Source organism: Pinus tabuliformis, chromosome 2_2, assembly GCF_031772625.1.
Source record: "Pinus tabuliformis cultivar Carrire ecotype Pingquan chromosome 2_2, CPIR1, whole genome shotgun sequence".
NCBI classification, from domain to species: domain Eukaryota; kingdom Viridiplantae; phylum Streptophyta; class Pinopsida; order Pinales; family Pinaceae; genus Pinus; species Pinus tabuliformis.
In genome coordinates this window covers 1,147,108,912-1,147,126,779 of record NC_142300.1, presented here as the reverse complement: position 1 = coordinate 1,147,126,779, position 17,868 = coordinate 1,147,108,912, and the positions used below count along the sequence as shown (strand labels likewise).

The window sequence follows — 17,868 nt, the reverse complement described above, 5'->3', positions numbered from 1 at the left end:
TGCCTGAAGCCTTGAAGGCAGCTTCTCTCCTGTCTGATGGACCTCCTTTCCTCATTTCATAAGCAGTTAGAATTCAGTGCAGCTGTGAAATTTTAAGGTTTTGTAGATTCTCTTTTTCTTCTATTGCAGAAACTTTAGATTCAAACCTAGGGGACAAAGATCTTAGAACTTTTTCAACCACAACAGCCTCTTTTATTTCTTCACCCAAATTTTTCATACAATTAACAATCTCATTTACACGAAGAAAATAGTTAGCCACACTTTCATCATTGTACATTTTGAGATTTTCATACTGAATTCTGAGGGTTTGAAGTTTTGCTCGTTTTACCTGATCATCTCCTTCATAGCTCAGAACAATCTTGTCCCATATTTCTTTTGCGGATTTATACTGCATAACCTTCACGAATTCTGATTGAGATAGACATCTTAGAAGAGTATTGACCACCTTTGCATTTGTTTCATATTTCTTCTTCTCAGCCAGATCTGTAGGAGTTGCTGCTGGAAAAGCATACCCTGTGTCTATGATATCCCAAACTTCTGTACCAAGAGATTGAATATAGGCAGTAACTCTTACCTTCTAATATACGAAGTTTGTCCCATCAAAAATCGGTGGCTTGATTGATGCTTCCCTCTTGTAGTTGCTCATGATGATAGAAATTCCTTCAAGCGATCAAGCTTCTTCAGAAGGACCTGCTCTGATACCAATTGTTGGAAATAATACTGAGAGGGGGGTGAATCGGTATTATAAAATTCTTTTCAATTAATTTATTCTTCAGATATTTATCATTAGTTTGTATGTCAGTACCATATAATAATGAGCAAGAACAAGAAAAACAGATAATCACACCAAGGAACACCAGATATAAGGTGGAAACCCAATGTGGGTGAAAACCACCTGCTGCAATATGTCTCTATCTTCTTTCAATTAGAAACTTCTTTTACAATGATTTTGTACTGGTGCAGTCCTTTACCAGTACACAGGCTGCAACCTACAGAGAGCTACAACCCTCTCTCAATTTCCAGTCTCTCCTGGAAGGGAGCTATAACCCCCTTAGCTCTTTTACTTCTTTAAGGACCACGTTTCATTAATTTTCAGACTGGATCCAAGAAGATCAAATAATCATCAAGTACATGTGAATCACCAAATCTCCTTATACAATCAACCAATGAATCACCCAACTTCTCAGAATGCTGTAAACAGAAAAGTAATACCAGAAATCTAAACCCATAACTCTGCAGCAATAGATAAAAGGCAGTCAATAATTATTTCAAAAGGGATCCGCAACTTCACCAATATCAGCCTGCGGATATCCGTAGTTCTTCTGTGCCTTGACTGCGCAGATCCGCACCTGATGTGTCTTGTGCTCTGCGTACCACCACACTTTGCCCTTCTGCGGAACTGCGTGCCACTGCTCAGATCCGCACCTGCACTATCTGCCTGACAGCGCGCCTCCGCACCTGATCCTTTCGCTTCTCTACGTACCCACGCACTGAACCTTCTGTCGCGCTGCGTACCTCCGCAACTGCGCCTTCTTATGCGTTGCGTACTTCCGCACTGTGCCTTCTTCTGTCTTGCGTACCTCCGTACTTGAGCTGTGGATAGCCTGTGGGCCTCGAAATAAACCTAAATTAACAGTCCACCAATGTACCATAGATTGTCAGATCCACAGATCTGATCATGTGCCCAAGAGATCACGCCCTATCAACAGATCCGCCTTACACTTTACAGATTTCACTTTGATTTAGATCTAGCTTTTTAAATCGATTACCCAAAATTTCAGATCTTAAGATATTCAAATTTTTCACAAGTGTCTAGCCAAGAGATCTCCTTTCCTTTTTATAGGCAAGCCCTTATTCAAACCATGGGGAAAAACCAACGTAAACCAATACAAGGGATCCAAACCGGGGTTCAATAATTTAGATCTTATACCACGGACCAAAACCATAGGATCATGATCGACGGGCTAAATACCAAGGGCCAAACATAAGAATTACCATGTGTGCGCGCTTTTCTGCATTGGAGTGAGTGAACTAGGGTCCGCACCTTCTGAACGGAGCACCTGCGGGTATGTCCGCGCTTCTTGGTCGGCGTACCTGCGGGTTCGCAGCTTCTCTTAGGATCACCTGCGGGTATCTTATTTTCTATGATTTTGAGTTCCTGAATAGAGATCTGCCACTTGAGTGAGTTGCCATCAAGTACAACACCTGTACCATAGTGCCAAACTAGAATCATAATGCCAACACTTCTGCATAAAGTAGATCCAACATCTACGAGAAAAATCATCAACAAAAATAACACAGTACCTTTGTTTAGTGGTGGAGGCTGTAGAGAATGGTCCACACACATCTTTGTGAAATCTCTCCAGGATTGCTTCAGCTCTACTGTCTCGATCCTAAAAGGAAGATTTTGCATACTTACCCAAGGTACAACCGTTGCATGTATCCATCTGCTCTAGTTTTCCCTTGGGAAGTCCGATAGAAATCTGTTGCATGATCTTCAAGGCCCCATGGTGCAAGTGGCTAAATCTTCTATGCCAGAGCTCACCAACATCTTGGCTTTGCACCAACTCTGCTTTGGAACTCAATGCAACACAGTCGTCTACCTCCAGGTTGTAGAGATTCTTAACTCGAATCCCAATCCTCTTGGTTTGTCCAGTGCCGATATGCCTCAGGAATACCTTTCCTTTACTAAAGACTACATCATAGCCTTTGTCTTCTAGCATAACGATAGACACAAGATTCTTCTTCAGACTTGGTACATACTTTACATCAGTCAGGGTGAGGGGAGCTCCATGCTCCCTCTGAAACACAACTGTACCTTCACTTGAAAAACGGTACTTTCCATCATCGCCCATCTCGATCCGCATCTGGAGATCCTTCTCCTCCAAGGTACTGAAAATATTCACGTCGCCGGTCATGTGGAATGAAGCTCCACTGTCCAGGTACCAAACACATCCCACCATGTATGAAACCATGCATGTGATGAAGGAGAAATCCAATTTGAACTGTGAGGCCAATGCCTCACCATCTGATCCCTTCGAGGATCCCTTCTTGGATTTCTTCTGTGGACAATTCGTAGCATAATGGCCCACATCATGACAATGAAAGCATCTCACTTTTGATTTGTCAATCTTCTCCCCACCATGGGAAGAACTGGATTTGGAATGGGATGCCTTCCCTTTCCCTTTCCTCACCTTACTCACTAAGGCTAGATTTTCTTCATCATCTTGATGAAGATCCAGCTCTGGTGCTTCTTCTTATCTCCTCCTGCATCTAATCCGACCAAAGTCGTTCCCAATCTAGCATTTTCTCTCTTCCATTTACCGAGTCTTGGTAGCTATGCCAGCTCTTAGGAAGACCGAGGAGAGCAAGACTCACCATGTCATCATCGACAGTCATGATCCCTACACTTCCAAGCTCATCCTTGCAGGTGGTGAACTTGTCTAGATATGTAGAGATCGTGTTGCCCTTTTCACACTTGGTTTTCCGAAGCTTGTCTTTTAGTGCCAGCTTCCTCTGATCGCTGTTGTTCTGATATAGACATTGAAACGGCGTCTCCTTCCCATGGAGACTCGAGACTATGTGGTCTCGAACTCCCTCCAGAAGGATTCTTCTCGCTTTAGCCACACATTTCTTCCATTCCGCCAATTCTGTAGCATTAGTTGCTACTGGCTTGGGGACTTCTTGATCAATGAAGTCCTTCAAACCATTGTCCTCTAATACTACTTCCATGCGATCCTTCCAAGCTATATAATTCGAGCTGCCATCAAGGGCATACTCAAGTCTTAAACTATTGAACGCCATTGGTGAAATTTGAGATGTGATAAGAATTCAATTTCTATAATTAGGAACTTCAAACTTCGAACTTCTCCCTTCTTTGTATACTGTTCTTCGCTTTGATCACCTTTGCACTGATACCATGTAGAAATTCTCACTGTAGATCAACAGATTATGTAATATACTAAAGCAAAATACTAGATCTACTTCTACAACAAACTTGCGGAAACTTAATCGATTTTGAGCAAGATAAATTAGAACACATATAACTGAGAATGAGAAAGGAATCACACATGAACATAGAAGAATACTCTAGGGAAAGCCTCAGCTAAAAACCCCGATCTCTGTATTATCATACAAGTGGAAATATGTCTGGATTACACAAAGCTTTAACTCACAAGCTATCCAACTCTCAGTACAATCCTTCAATACAACTCATGGACTGAATAGACACAACATATGCCTTCCCTTAGCCCTCAAGGCCTTCTATTTCCTTGCGCAGTTTCTCTTGGGGTCCAATGCTGCCGTCTGTGTGAATTTTCCTCTCACACAACTCATCAAAGTCAAAAGTAATTGCGCAATCTCCAAGGAATGAATTCCTTTTGCATGCAAGAGATATCCTCAATGGAATATTCCTGCAACTAATAGTACACCGTCCCATCATTTGATCTCAACTGGGTCTCTGACTGAACTGACATGCATGAGTTATTTATGAGAGAATATTAAGTTATCTGAAGTGCAATAGTTACATGCATGCATGCATTAACTAACTGAACTCACAATCAGTTCCACAAACTGTTGGAACTGATCTAACTGGACTTAACTCAGATAACTGAGCTAACTAATTACAACTCAAAGTACAACTCATCATGATCTCCTTAATCAAGGGATAACTTCCTCAATCAAAGGGGAAACTGTTGCATGTCTTCACATAAACTTCATGTTTGATTTTCTACAACTAATTAATTCAAGATGAATTAATTAATTATTTTACAAACAACTGCTAAGATCAAATTCGAATTTTAATTCTCAATTTTAGTTCAGGGACTAACTAAAATTGGAATGTATCCCGAAATGCTATTTATAGCAGTGCTATTTTTAGCATTTCTTGTCGCTATTTTCAACTGTTAATCCTCAGGACAAGGTGAAAAAAATCATACAATCATTAAGAATAAATAGCATGGATGCATCATAGTCCAGGGTCAACAATTGAAAAAACTAGCCATTGAAAACTAGCCGTTGGAAACTAGCCCTTGGAGATTAGTTGAATAGGTAAAAAAAAAATTCAAAAAAGGTCGAATGGAATTATTTAATATTCTAATTTTAGTCATAAATTATTTAATATTATAATTTTAGTTATGAGTTATTAATATTTTAGTTATTGAAAATTAGTAATAATAGTAATAAGTTGTTAAGAAAGTTAAAATAAGTTCTTAATAAAAAGAGGATGGGAGATTATATAATAATAAGATAAAAATAGTTGTTATATATAATTAATAATCAGGTTATAAGGTTAAGAGTAAGATTCAAATATGCTACACAGGATAGGAATTATTTATTATAAATTTTAGTTATAAATTAGTAAATATTTATTATTATAAATTTAGTTATAAATTAGTATTGTTAAGAATACTCCACATTAAGAAGATGGTTAAGAATAACCTATAAATATTACTAACGACATTTATTAGGAAATTATAAGAATATTAAATACTAGTGAGGTTTAGATCTAAATTATTATATACTATAAAGAGAAACGAAAATGGAGAGATATGATAATGAAGCAACGAGGAGTTAAGAGATATAAACAGAATATTATATGCTACAGAAGCAATTAAGAGTTTAATAGTATAGATTAATTATGTTAAAATAGAGTTAGAATATGAATAAAGAAAAGGGATAATATATGGTAACAATATATCTAGAAAAGGAGAGGAGGGAATTAATTTAAAATAGAGAACCTAGAAGCTTGAGAATTATTATAATTATGCTAAATAAGATAAAAAATATCAAGAAAAAGGGGAGGGGGGGGGGGGGACGAAGGAGAGAGACAAGAGGATTATAAGGAGAGAGTTGGAATCCAACTTTTACTTAGTTTTCATCCATCGTAACTTTTACTTAGTTTCCATCCATTGTCTCTGTGAGATTTCTAGCACGCCTTTCAATTTCAAATGGTCAACCCTAACAATGACTCTGGAATCCTCAATACATACATGGTGCTTGGATTTCTCTGCATGCTTGTGTCTAATGTCTGCAGCCTGCTCATGGATCCTGTAGTTAATTGATCGACCAGTTTCTCCAATATAAGGAAGTTTCTCCAATATAAAGAATAAGCAGGAGCAAGGAACTAGGTAAACTCTCCCTTCATGTGATTAATCTGAAAAACATTCGTCTAAAATTATAATTAATCAAAATTTTAAATTTGAGGTAATAATTTTATTAATGTATTTTTATTTTGTAAAATTATTTCTTCCTTGTTTTCCAATGCAATAAATGTCAAAATAAAAATGAAAAGAATAAAATAAACTTATAATTAATCTTTTCTTTTTAATAACAATTCTCTTTAAATTTATTTATATATTTTGACCTTATTGATAAACCTTTTTTATTATTATTAGTACCCTCTTATATATATATTTTTAATTTTTTTTTTAATTAATATTTGGAAATTGAAATAAGATATTAATATTATAATATTTATTAATGTTATAAAGGATTAAACATAATATTAATTATTTTATTTTAACCTCTTATAATATTTTTTTTAATGTGATCTATCATTTTAATGATCCTTTTAATTTAATTTTAATTTGAAATAATATTTTTAAGCTTAAAAAGGGTTAAATATTTTATTATAACATTTTAGAATATATATATATATATATATATATATATATATAATTGATTTAACTTAAACTTTTCTAATTCAAACTTTTCTCTGCCCTCAGTCAAACTAGTTTCTCACTGGGCTAGTCCTTAGTGAAACTAGTCGTTACTCACTAAGGGCTAGTCCTTAGTGAAACTAGTCGTTACTCACTAAGGGCTAGTCCTTAGTGAAACTAGTCGGTACTCACTAACGACTAGTTAGCAACTCTCTACATCTATTTATTTCATTGCCCAGATCTAGTTCCTCATCTTATCCTGAAGATAAACCACACTTAGTAGTTCGAAACGCGTCGATAAAGAATATTTTTTTATGTAATTTTCTCTAGAAGTTGTTATTAATAAAATAAATAACAAATTTAATTCATTATTAAAAAAAAAAAATTATAATACTAGTAAAGAACAAATTTAATTTAATTCATTATTAAAAATAAAAAAAAAGTTATAGCAATAAGTAAATAACAAATTTAACTCATTAGAATTATAAATGGATTACTTTAATTAATAAAAAAAAATATTGAAAATCACAATTCTAATTTGAATTATATTCCATTAAATTATTTATTTATTTATTAATTTTATATATTTTAAGTATTTGAAAAAAGTTGACATTTTCCATGCTTGAGTTTAAATTAATATATATATAGGGTTTGTGTGAAGTTTAGTTTTCTCGAGACTTAAGTTTAAATTTTATGAGAGAGATTTAGAGAGATTTAAGAGGGGAGATATCTTAGAGTATTAAAATATTAAAAAAAACATATGAGTTTCACAATATTGATAATTTTATTGGCGAACGAATAGTTTGTCCCTTCAACAATAAAATTGACCCAAACCTAAGATCAAATTAATTGTAAAAATATACATTTACATTTTATTGTTCCAAACCTAAGATCAAATTAATTGTAAAAATATACATTTACATTAAAATTACATTTAAAATTTATTTATCTAATAATAAGTATTTATTTATCTAATAATAAGTTGGAAGGAATGCGGTCAATTTTTACCGGAGACTGGCTCTCAACAAACACCGGTGACCAGTGAAAAGTTGAAACTTTCGTAATTTTACTCCAACTCAGTTTATTTTTTAAACAAAAGCATGGTTGGCGCAACATAAAGAATGCGAAAAGCAGATACTCCACTTTCTGCAGAGGTCATATTTAGATATGTTATTCTATCTTTTCCGATAACTATAGAATGGTGATTCCAATTTCCAATTACGAATTGCTATCCAGAATAAGTATACAAACCTAAGAAATCTCTGAGTCTAAATATAAACTAATGGGTTTTCTGCCATTATTCATTGGTCCGCCGTAATTAGTTGAGCTTGTTTAGAGAGAGTTGGCTTCGGATGCGTGACAAGTTTGACTGAACCCAAGGGGAGTTATGGCCCAGTCTCCAGTCTGGTGGCCCTAGGAAAGATTATGGAAAAACAAATATTTAGTGTAATGTATGAAGAGGTCATAGACTCGTAAGTATTTATTGGGATGTTTGGGGCTCCTTTATCACAATTTGGATATGAATCCCTCTGCATGTGCGGTTGGATAATCTGTTGGTGGCCTTTTTTGTTGGATGTTGGGGGTCCTCTGAAGCGTAAAATGCGTGAATAGGAGAATTCTGAACATTATGATCAGATGTTCTAAATAATGAGATAATGTCAGATTTCAAAAGTGGGTTTAGGAATTCTGAGCATTATCATTAGATGTTCTGAAAGAATGAGATAAGGTCAGATTTCAGAAGTGGGTTTTCTGGAACTCTATTCAGTTTGCTGTAGCGATTTTATGGGTGGGCCTTCTTCGTGATGCCTTGTACTCCGCTTGAGGGAATTCTGAGTCGGACATTGGCCCTGCAAGGTATTAAAAAATTGGGTGCTGTTGCTTAACAAGTATTGAAGGGTTTTCAGAGGTTTGTCTGGTTCATTTGAAAGTGTTGAAGATATTTCAGAGGGGTATTGTGTATGGAGGGATTTTAGAATTGGGTATTGTCCTTTGGTTTGGCCATTTGCATTTTATCGCGGTTGGGAAGCAAACCAAATTTCATGTTACATAGAATTTGGATTATCGGTTAAGAGCTTAGACTTCACAGACCTTAGTCTTCATCATCCCTTAATCTTTACGTTTCTTAAGAATGGGTGATCATCTGGTCCTGTATGTTGACCGTTTGATAACTGCTTCCACCTTTGAATCTGCAAATACTGCCAATATTACTTCAACACCATCTAACCATGTTAAGCAAGATGGGGTGAACTCTGTAAATACATCATCCCATTTCCAACATGGGTTATCTTCATGCCAAAGCAGTACATCCAAGCAAATTGATAGTTCTGGTGGAGAGAAAGGAGAATTTGTGGAATGTCGTATTTGCCAGGAGGAGGATGAGGACAGAAGGATGGAGATACCTTGCGCCTGTAGCGGCAGTATGAAGGTACGTATATATGCTTGACAATCTCTGTTTTGGTACACTTTTTGTCTGCTCTGGCCACTGGTTCAAATTAATAGGAAGTTTGAACACATCAATTCTATAATTCTTCAATGATTTTCCTGGTCGCGTATTAGGACTTTGTTAACTTCAACAGTTGTTGCAGCTTTTTAGCAAGGTTAGGGAATCTGTCTTCTAATTTTATATAACGAAATATTTGGGATTACGTTCTGCTTAATAGGATCCTAGTGTTTGGTCGATACAGCTGCTTTTGAATCATTTGGCAAAGAATCATCTGTTCCTTTGTTAAGCCGTGTTCTGACCTATTTGGGTGTATCATCTTATATGTATTTGGGTTCTGAATTTTGATAAACTGAGCCTTTTAATGATTGTGAAGTCTTGACCTGCTTATTGATGTAACCTTAGTGCGCCCTGTGTTTTGCATTTTGCAGTATGCTCATCGCAAATGTGTGCAACGATGGTGCAATGAGAAAGGAGACACTACTTGTGAGATCTGCCAACAGGTGAACCCATTTGGTCATATATTTTACATTTTCTGGTGAATGCCTTTGTAACTTGCATAATGCCAATGTGCATGGAAATCTTAAAGAATGGCTGATATTACTTTTAAACTTGATATACTGTTCTTTTAGAACTTGCTCTAGACTTTTGGTTTGCATGTAACAATTTTGCTTCCTCATCTAATTTTGAAGGGGACCCTTAAAATTCACACTGAGAGGACTATGTTGGTATAGCGTTAACTAAGAAATGTACATTTGTTATTCTGAAACTACAGACTTACAAACATGGGTATACAGCACCTCAGCGTCCTCATTCTGGTGGCATTGCCATTGATATCAGGTAACAATTTGGCCTACAAGCTAGGCTTTCTCCTCTGCAAGTGTTTTCAGGTTGCAATTAACTTTTCTGTTTTGACTGATAAATTATTATTGTTTTTTTTTTTTTTCCAATAAAGCATAGATGGATCATTAGAGTTTATATCAATGAAATATCTGCTTTTGATACTGTACTTTCACATGGAATATTTAGAACTATGTCCTTTAAAACTTATGGATTCTTTCCCATTCTAATTTCTCGGTGATCTCCTAAATCAGTGGAAACTGGGGATCTCAGTTGGACCTGGATGATCCTCGTGTGATAGCTATGGCTGCAGCAGAACACCGCCTTTTGGAAGCTGAATATGATGAATACACAGCAGGCAATTCAAGTGGTGCTGCATGTTGCCGGTCTGCAGCTTTAATTGTAAGCCAGTTCGTTTCTAAAATCTTTTGATTCTTGAAAATCAATCATTGTTGCATATCAATTCTACTGATTATGGTTCTAATTATTAGTAATTTTTTAGTTTTGTTAGTATGGTAGCTTTCTAATTTGAAGCGTGTACACATGATAGACTACTTTCTGTAAGTATGTCTTTGATGGAATAACTGTTAAATTCATTATACTTGTTCTGTGGCAGTTCATGGCCCTTTTACTTCTACGTCACGCCCTAGCCATAGCTAGTGCTGGAGGAGATGAGGATGTTTCAACATTCTTCACAGTAATTTTCTTACTTAGAAGCATTGGTTGACATCATTATTTTCAACTGGAAGATGGTCATGATTCTGTTCAATTGTAACGTATGATGTTTTAAACTACCAGTTTGTCAAATGGTTGTCTTTGGTGAAAGACTCAGCCAACCACTTTTTGCAAGTCCACAGACATAATTGGTTTTCTTTGTTTGCTCTTCTGATTTTCAAGTATTTTCCTTTTCAGCTCCTCTTAAGAACTGCTGGATTCCTTTTGCCATGCTACATTATGGCACGGGCAATGAATATTATACAGAATCGAAGACAGAGACAGGTACTCCAAGCATGTACTGAAAATAAATGGCTGCTTTTAAATATTTTTGATGGGAAATCTTGCTTACATGAAGAGGAACTTATTTTGGAGAACTAAAGATGATAATCTGTTTAGTAATTGGTAATCTCTTTTTTTTAGTATTCACTGTGCTAAGATTGATACTTGGCATCTTATTTTACAGCCTGATATATAATATTCACATAACTTTTCTAAGGTTTCTGTTTTATTTAGTTTATAATGCTACATGTGCTGTACTGCAGGAGGCAGTAATGACAGCAGCTGAAGTGGCTTTTCTTATGCAAGCACGTCGGGCTCGAGGCTTGAGATTTGCAGGAGTTGCATCAGCTTCTTGAGCCTCACCTGGTCGTTAATGGCTTAAAGAGTGAAAAACCTGGGGTGGCTATCCTTAAGGAATTTGGTTTCGAATAATGTTTGTCTTTTGCAAGAATAATGTCCAGCTTGGCTCTGATAAGTTTGCGAATTCTGGAGCCATGGATAAAAGATGCAGATCTTTCTTTTGTTAAACCTATCAATACATGTATCATTGGGGATCTAAATTTAAAGGTCCCTATGAATAGGAAGAGAGTTGCCATTGCAGGTCTAGTTGGGAAAGCATAAATGAGTGTTCATTCCCGTTAGTAAAGAGTTGACTCAATGTAAAGGTCACCATGAAAGTAAAAGGAAAAGCTAAGGATGTATTTCTTTGTATATATCAGCTGAGAAGCTATTTTCCCAACTCTTTTGTGAGCAGTTGTTTGTTTTCTGTTATTAATCAATATGCCTAACCGCTTTAAAACTTTCAAGAAATCTTTATTATGAAAGTAGATAATTGTTTTTTTCAAATTGTCAAGATGCATAAATGCTTGAATCCTTTATGAAATTATTATTATGAAGGTACATATGAAACAATTTGTAAGGTAAACTTTGGACTTAAGTATGGAAATGGGTGTATGTTGCAATTGTTTGCATCTTCTTGACTGTAAGTTTATATTTCCTTGCTAGTTTAAAGAAGTCCAGATGCAAAAGACTTTCAGAGGGTATCAGTTTGTGTTTGCCTTGTTTAATACTGCATTTCATTTGTTCAGACAAGAGGCGGCTCTTTCAATTGTAGGGGCAAAAAACTTATAAGTTGGGCTTTTACAGTCAATGTTAATTTGAGCCAAGAAGAGTTTTGTCACCGTACAAGTGTTTTGTGCACCTATATGTAAATGGATCATTCATGCGTCCGAAAGAGTTTTAGTGCCCTCTACATCTGAACAACTGTTTTGTGCACCTATATCTCAGTGAACATTTGTGCCTTTGAAAGTGTTTAAATAACTTATTCATTTACATAGGTTGATATCAAGTTTGTCAATTGGGTTTATCTAGGGTAGTTAAGAAGAACAATTGTTATTCTCCTCGCCTAAGTTCAATTTCTGCAAGTGAGATGATGAGCTTTGCCGTAATGGATTCAAGACCAAGTCAAACAAAGCGTTTAGATTACATGCCAATATTTATTATATAGCTTGAAGTTGAAAAATGGAAATTTATCTCGTTCAATGAAGGTTTTAGACATAGGTTTGGACTTGGCATGAATGGCTAAATATACAAACTGAACACTAAATGTCCTTGATTTTACCATGGATGTAATAGAAATTTTTTGGTTTGTACATGGTTGTTTATACTGGGCATAATGAATAATGCGCTTCACTATTAAAACCAAATACCCTTATAAATACCCTTATAAATGACAAGATTACATGACAATATATATTATATGGCCTGAAGTCGAATGATGGAAATTTATCTGGTTCGATGGAGGTATCTGTAACTTGTAGCAGTCTTGTCATTGGACATAGGTTTTGACTTGGCATCAATGGCTAAATATACAAACTCAACACTAAACGTCCTTGATTTTAACATGGGTGTAATGGCAAAATTTTGGATTATACATGGTTGTTTAGAGTGGGTATAATGTGCTTTATTATTAAAACCAAGTACCTATATAAATGGAATAGTCTAACCAAGACGAAATAATTTTTTAGTTGGAATCTGGTAATACAATTTTCAGTAAGATTGTGGTTTCTTATTGTTTAAATGCAATTTTGAATGTATATATAGATTCAGCATCTTAAAAAAACCCATGAGACACTTGATTTTTGTAGATTAAACAATTTAAACTCATGATTTTTAAAAACCTCTACTAGATTTTGAACAAAATTGCGCAGAAAAATGTTGGAAAAAACATAATTTCATCTATTAATTAGACTATGCGCTTATAAATTATAATGATTACCTCAGTAAACTCAAAAAAGCCCATAAAAATCTCTAAGTAAATGTGGGCAGTGCGGGGCTATGAATGCTTTTTATGTTACATAACAATTGCTTCATAGGTAGGTCTACTGCATCGATATTTTTCCATGAATGTTCATGATGAGATTGAACATATCGCCATGAAAGTTCATAATGAGATTCAGGAAAGTTTAATAAAGAAGAGATTTATAATTTCAGTTAGTCAAGCAACATATGTCTTCATAATAACTTGAGAGAATGAAGGCATCTTCTGAGGACCATATCTCCGTCAAGGTTCATAATGAGATTAAAAAAGTAGAAAATTTTATAAAATTCCAGTTGGCTAAGTATCATGTTTCTCATAATAACTCGAATGAATTCAGCTCGTGAGGGGCTATCAGTATCTGGTTCATAATGAGATTAAAAAAGTAGAAAATTTTATAAAATTCCAGTTGGCTAAGTATCATATGTTTCTCATGATAACTCGAATGAATTCAGCTTGAAAGGGGCCTATCAGTATCTTATTTTCTAATCGCAAGTGCCAAATATACATGTCAACTGTTTAAATTCTAGTATCACTCAGACTTGAGCACCATTGATCTTTCTTCGAGTGAGTGAACACTAGCAGAATCGTTTTCTTTTTAAAGCTTTGAAATTGGGGGAAGACTAGCCTATCGAGCTTATGTATGTTCTGTTTTCCAAATTGCTTCAGTTGGTGCATCTAAAGGTCTGTATCTGAGTGGATCATTCCCCTTTGAGGGACTATGTGTGTATCTTCTTTTCTAATAACAAGGGCCAAATACATAGGTCAACTGCTTAAAATCCAGTACCACTCTCAGACTTGAGTACCATTGATCTTTCTTTGAAGGTGCAGACATAAGTTAATTTTTTAATTAAAGCTTTAAAATTGGGGAAGACTATCCTGTCAAGCATATGGACGTTTTACATTGTAAGTGCAATTGCTTCACAACTATGTGGGTGTATCTAAGGTCTGTATCTGACTGGATGTGAAACGATGGACCTGGGAGGTACATGGTCCAACTTTTTGAGGCAGACCCATGCGACTGCTACCAGTGTCAGGTTTGAGGAATGTTTTCACCTAAAAGTTTTACAAGAAGGTATGTGTTAGGTGGCAGTGTTGAAAGTTCATTCTGAGGGCGTGAACTGGTTTTCTATGTGCTTCTCACAGTATTATGATCATTTTTCATCATAATGATAATGGGATCTCTAAACATAATGGAGTACCAAGCATTGCACTGTATCCCTTGTTCTCTGAGTTTCTAAGTTGAGTATTGTAGGGTTCAAACATAGTTTCTATATTAGCCACTCAATAAATTTTTATTTAATATTAAACACTTATATTAATTGTAGTTTAGCTATGATTGGCTTCATACTAAACATTTATACTATATTAGTGATTCTTTATCCATGATTCAACTTTATATCATGTGTAACTGTAAAAGGTTAAATTTCAAGTGCCTGACCTGGGGACATGTTAGATCTGAAGTACATCCTGAAATCCATTCCAGATTTCCAAATTATATGCTCCTCTAGAGTTGGATATTTTTAATATTTTATCAGTGGAAGCACCATGGCCACTGCCCACTGCCCAATTTTAGGCTTTGTAATTATGTTCTATTAGACCTTTGTTTTTTAATTGAAAAACTTTCATGGATATTGCACACTGGGAAATAACATGATTTTAAAGGCGGCCCCAAAAATCAGAAAATGGGACACGTTATGAGGCGAGCAATGCCAATCATATCCTGCCATAAGTTAGTGCTCACTTTCTGCTCACCACTGCCGCCCACCTTTCCACAGAGCATGTGGGGTACATGTAGGCTACTTATTCTTCAGGTCACTCAATCCGTGTTGCTTTGTCCACGTGTGTTGGAAACTGCGGCATCCATTAAAAGAATCAAATATACAGGATTTGAAAGTCCAGGCAGGCTCAAGCACCAATCTAAGCCTGCACCATACCATGAGCTCACAGGTATTTGAAAGTCAACTTTGTATATTCTGATTACTTTTTTGCTGTTCAGTGCAGTGCTACCCTAGGCCCTTGCAGACTATAAACATTATTATTTTGGATCGTTTTGTTCCCAATTTCCCGGGACGCAAAGTTCCATTTAATCAAAATAAATTATAACTACAAACAAAAATCTGTCAGATTTGAAATGAAATTTTACCAGAAAAATAATGAATTTGTTCACGGACTAAGTTTCTTCCAATAAAATAAGAACATGATGTTTCCACTTGCAAAGTTTAAGAACATGATGTTCCCACTTGCAACACCCGGCATAATTCTACTGAATTTTAAAGTCAAATACACACAAATCACAATAAAATATGGATGGGATGTTCCCACTTGCTGCAGGGGGCCAGAGTTAATCCTGCAACGCTCAAAACTACTAATTTCAGTATGCCCCACCAAGCAACAATGCCAAGCTTCCCTTCCTTGGGAAGACATGTGAGCAATGACTTTAATATTTGCCCACAGGCTTATATGTTGGAAGTCATTGGCCTTTAAATTTCACCAATAGTAAATAAAGGAAACTAATGAATTCTTCTGACCATTAAAACCATGGCAGGTCAATCTGATTTCGATTCTATATCTTTACCTAATCATGTTTGGCTTGAGTAGATTGGAAGCTCTGATTTATCACAATAATCATTTTTAATGTCTAATAATCATTTTTAATGTCTATTCTTCGGATTTGATCTATCATCAAGACATAAAAGTTAGAGAAAAAGAGTATCGAGAAAGTGAGATTGGAAATTCTGATTTACTTACGGTAGTCATTTTTAATGTCTATTACTTCCATCATTTTTAATGTCTATTATTCCTCTCTGAAAGAGGATTTATCATCAAGACTTAAACTTAATGTCTATTCTTCGGATTTGATCTATCATCAAGACATAAAAGTTAGAGAAAAAGAGTATCGAGAAAGTGAGATTGGAAATTCTGATTTACTTACGGTAGTCATTTTTAATGTCTATTACTTCCATCATTTTTAATGTCTATTATTCCTCTCTGAAAGAGGATTTATCATCAAGACTTAAAAGTTTAGAAGAAAAAGAATGTAGAAAAAGCCATATAAGAATCTCTAGTAAACCATATCTATGTGAGGTGTAAGTTAAAAACTAGGATTTTGAGGCTGAGACTCTTTCCTCTGATTATTAAGCTGCACCTCATACATTATGGTTTTCTTAATATTATTTCCCTCAGAGTTTTATTCCACGATGATAAATCCTAAACAATCAATTATAACTTCTGTGGTAACTTTAAATTTCCAATCTACTCATTAATCTACTCGTTATAACTGCAGAAACCTATTAACTTCATTTTAAGTGCAACTAAAAATGCCAAGAGAATATCAGGGTAGAATGCAATTACAATATTTATGATTTTATATTAAATATATATATGAATCTTGATCGTTCTAGTTGAGATATATGAATCTGAAATATTTTAGGTATGAATTTATCTTATTCTTAAATCTCTAATGTATTTTATCCTTAAACAGTGTTACTTGGGAGCGGGAATGAAAGTGGGGAGCAAGAGCGACATTTTCAGGAACTCCCGGTTTGGGATCGAATCCCAAAACGTTTTTTATATAATATATATATTTTTATATTTGATACATATATGTCAACAAAAACATGTAGAGGAATGAATTAGATATAAAAAACATAAAAAACATAGATTGAACCATATAACAACAATCATCTAGAAGTTATAATTTTCATCAACCACGTCCACAAGTTAGTAACATAGTAACATACAACATATTGAGTCTCATGATTCATCAATCTTAAAGTTTCAAGCTTTCAAAATTCAATATATAACATTTATCATCATTGATCACCAAAGTTGTACTTCTAAGCTAAGTGTGACCATTACAACAAATAATGTCTAAAATGAAATGAAAGGTTATAAAATGAAATGAAATGAAACAACTTTCAACTTTCATGAAGCATCATATTCATAATTCATTATTAATGAGTTATAATTGCCAACTTCAAACTTAAATTGTCATATATTGTTTAAAAAAATATCATAATAAATATGAAAGAGTCAATAGCTACTAAAAACTAGCAAAGAGAAGTAAATCTATTATCTATTTCTTATGCTTGGACCTCTTGCCACCACGAGAAATGTCTAATTTTTTAGTCTTGTTGGAAAATCAGGATCTTTGTCATTAATATCACCCTCTAAGCATTAATATCGAGAGGTATCTTTGTCATTACCTGTCTATTTGTTATAGGGATCTTTGTCAATAATATCACCCTCTAAGCATTAACATAAGATAGAAAAAGCATAGCATGTCAAGTCAAGATTTTGTTTGAGTGATGCGTACATTTTTAGGAGAGTCATGATAGAGGAGTTCGACAACCAATGCCACTAACATCAAGGTACATAGAGGGATTGGTGTTCTTGATTAAATACGAGTTCCATACCCTAATACATGACAAAATTCAATGAAAACATTGCAATCCCCCAATCCTGAAATCCTGAAAAAACTGACAAGTCTACTGGATTTCGAATGAAATCTAAAATTCTACTTTCCCCATATGAAATCCAATGAGGTCGGAACCACTCTCAAACATCCTGAGTCATTTCATGGGATTGTTAAAAATTTAAGTAAAAGGATAACT

At 34.9% G+C, this 17,868-nt stretch overlaps 1 protein-coding gene across 1 annotated transcript; it reads left to right on the top strand.

Moving 5' to 3' along the window:
- Window positions 1-7,803: 7,803 nt before the first annotated feature.
- Window positions 7,804-11,674, top strand: LOC149197457 (uncharacterized). Its single transcript, XM_089405843.1, has 7 exons — window positions 7,804-9,084; window positions 9,531-9,602; window positions 9,875-9,939; window positions 10,194-10,341; window positions 10,556-10,636; window positions 10,852-10,938; window positions 11,199-11,674. The coding sequence occupies exons 1-7, from the start codon at window positions 8,788-8,790 to the stop codon at window positions 11,289-11,291; spliced, it is 843 nt and encodes a 280-aa protein (XP_089261969.1). The 5' UTR covers window positions 7,804-8,787; the 3' UTR covers window positions 11,292-11,674.
- Window positions 11,675-17,868: the final 6,194 nt, after the last annotated feature.

Bases quoted from the DNA above. Each gene is read 5' to 3' on its own strand.
- LOC149197457 (XM_089405843.1), top strand. From the start codon at position 8,788: ATGGGTGATCATCTGGTCCTGTATGTTGACCGTTTGATAACTGCTTCC. The intron at 10,637-10,851 runs GTAATTTTCTTA...TTTCCTTTTCAG, and splicing joins ATGTTTCAACATTCTTCACA to CTCCTCTTAAGAACTGCTGG. The intron at 10,939-11,198 runs GTACTCCAAGCA...GCTGTACTGCAG, and splicing joins AGAATCGAAGACAGAGACAG to GAGGCAGTAATGACAGCAGC.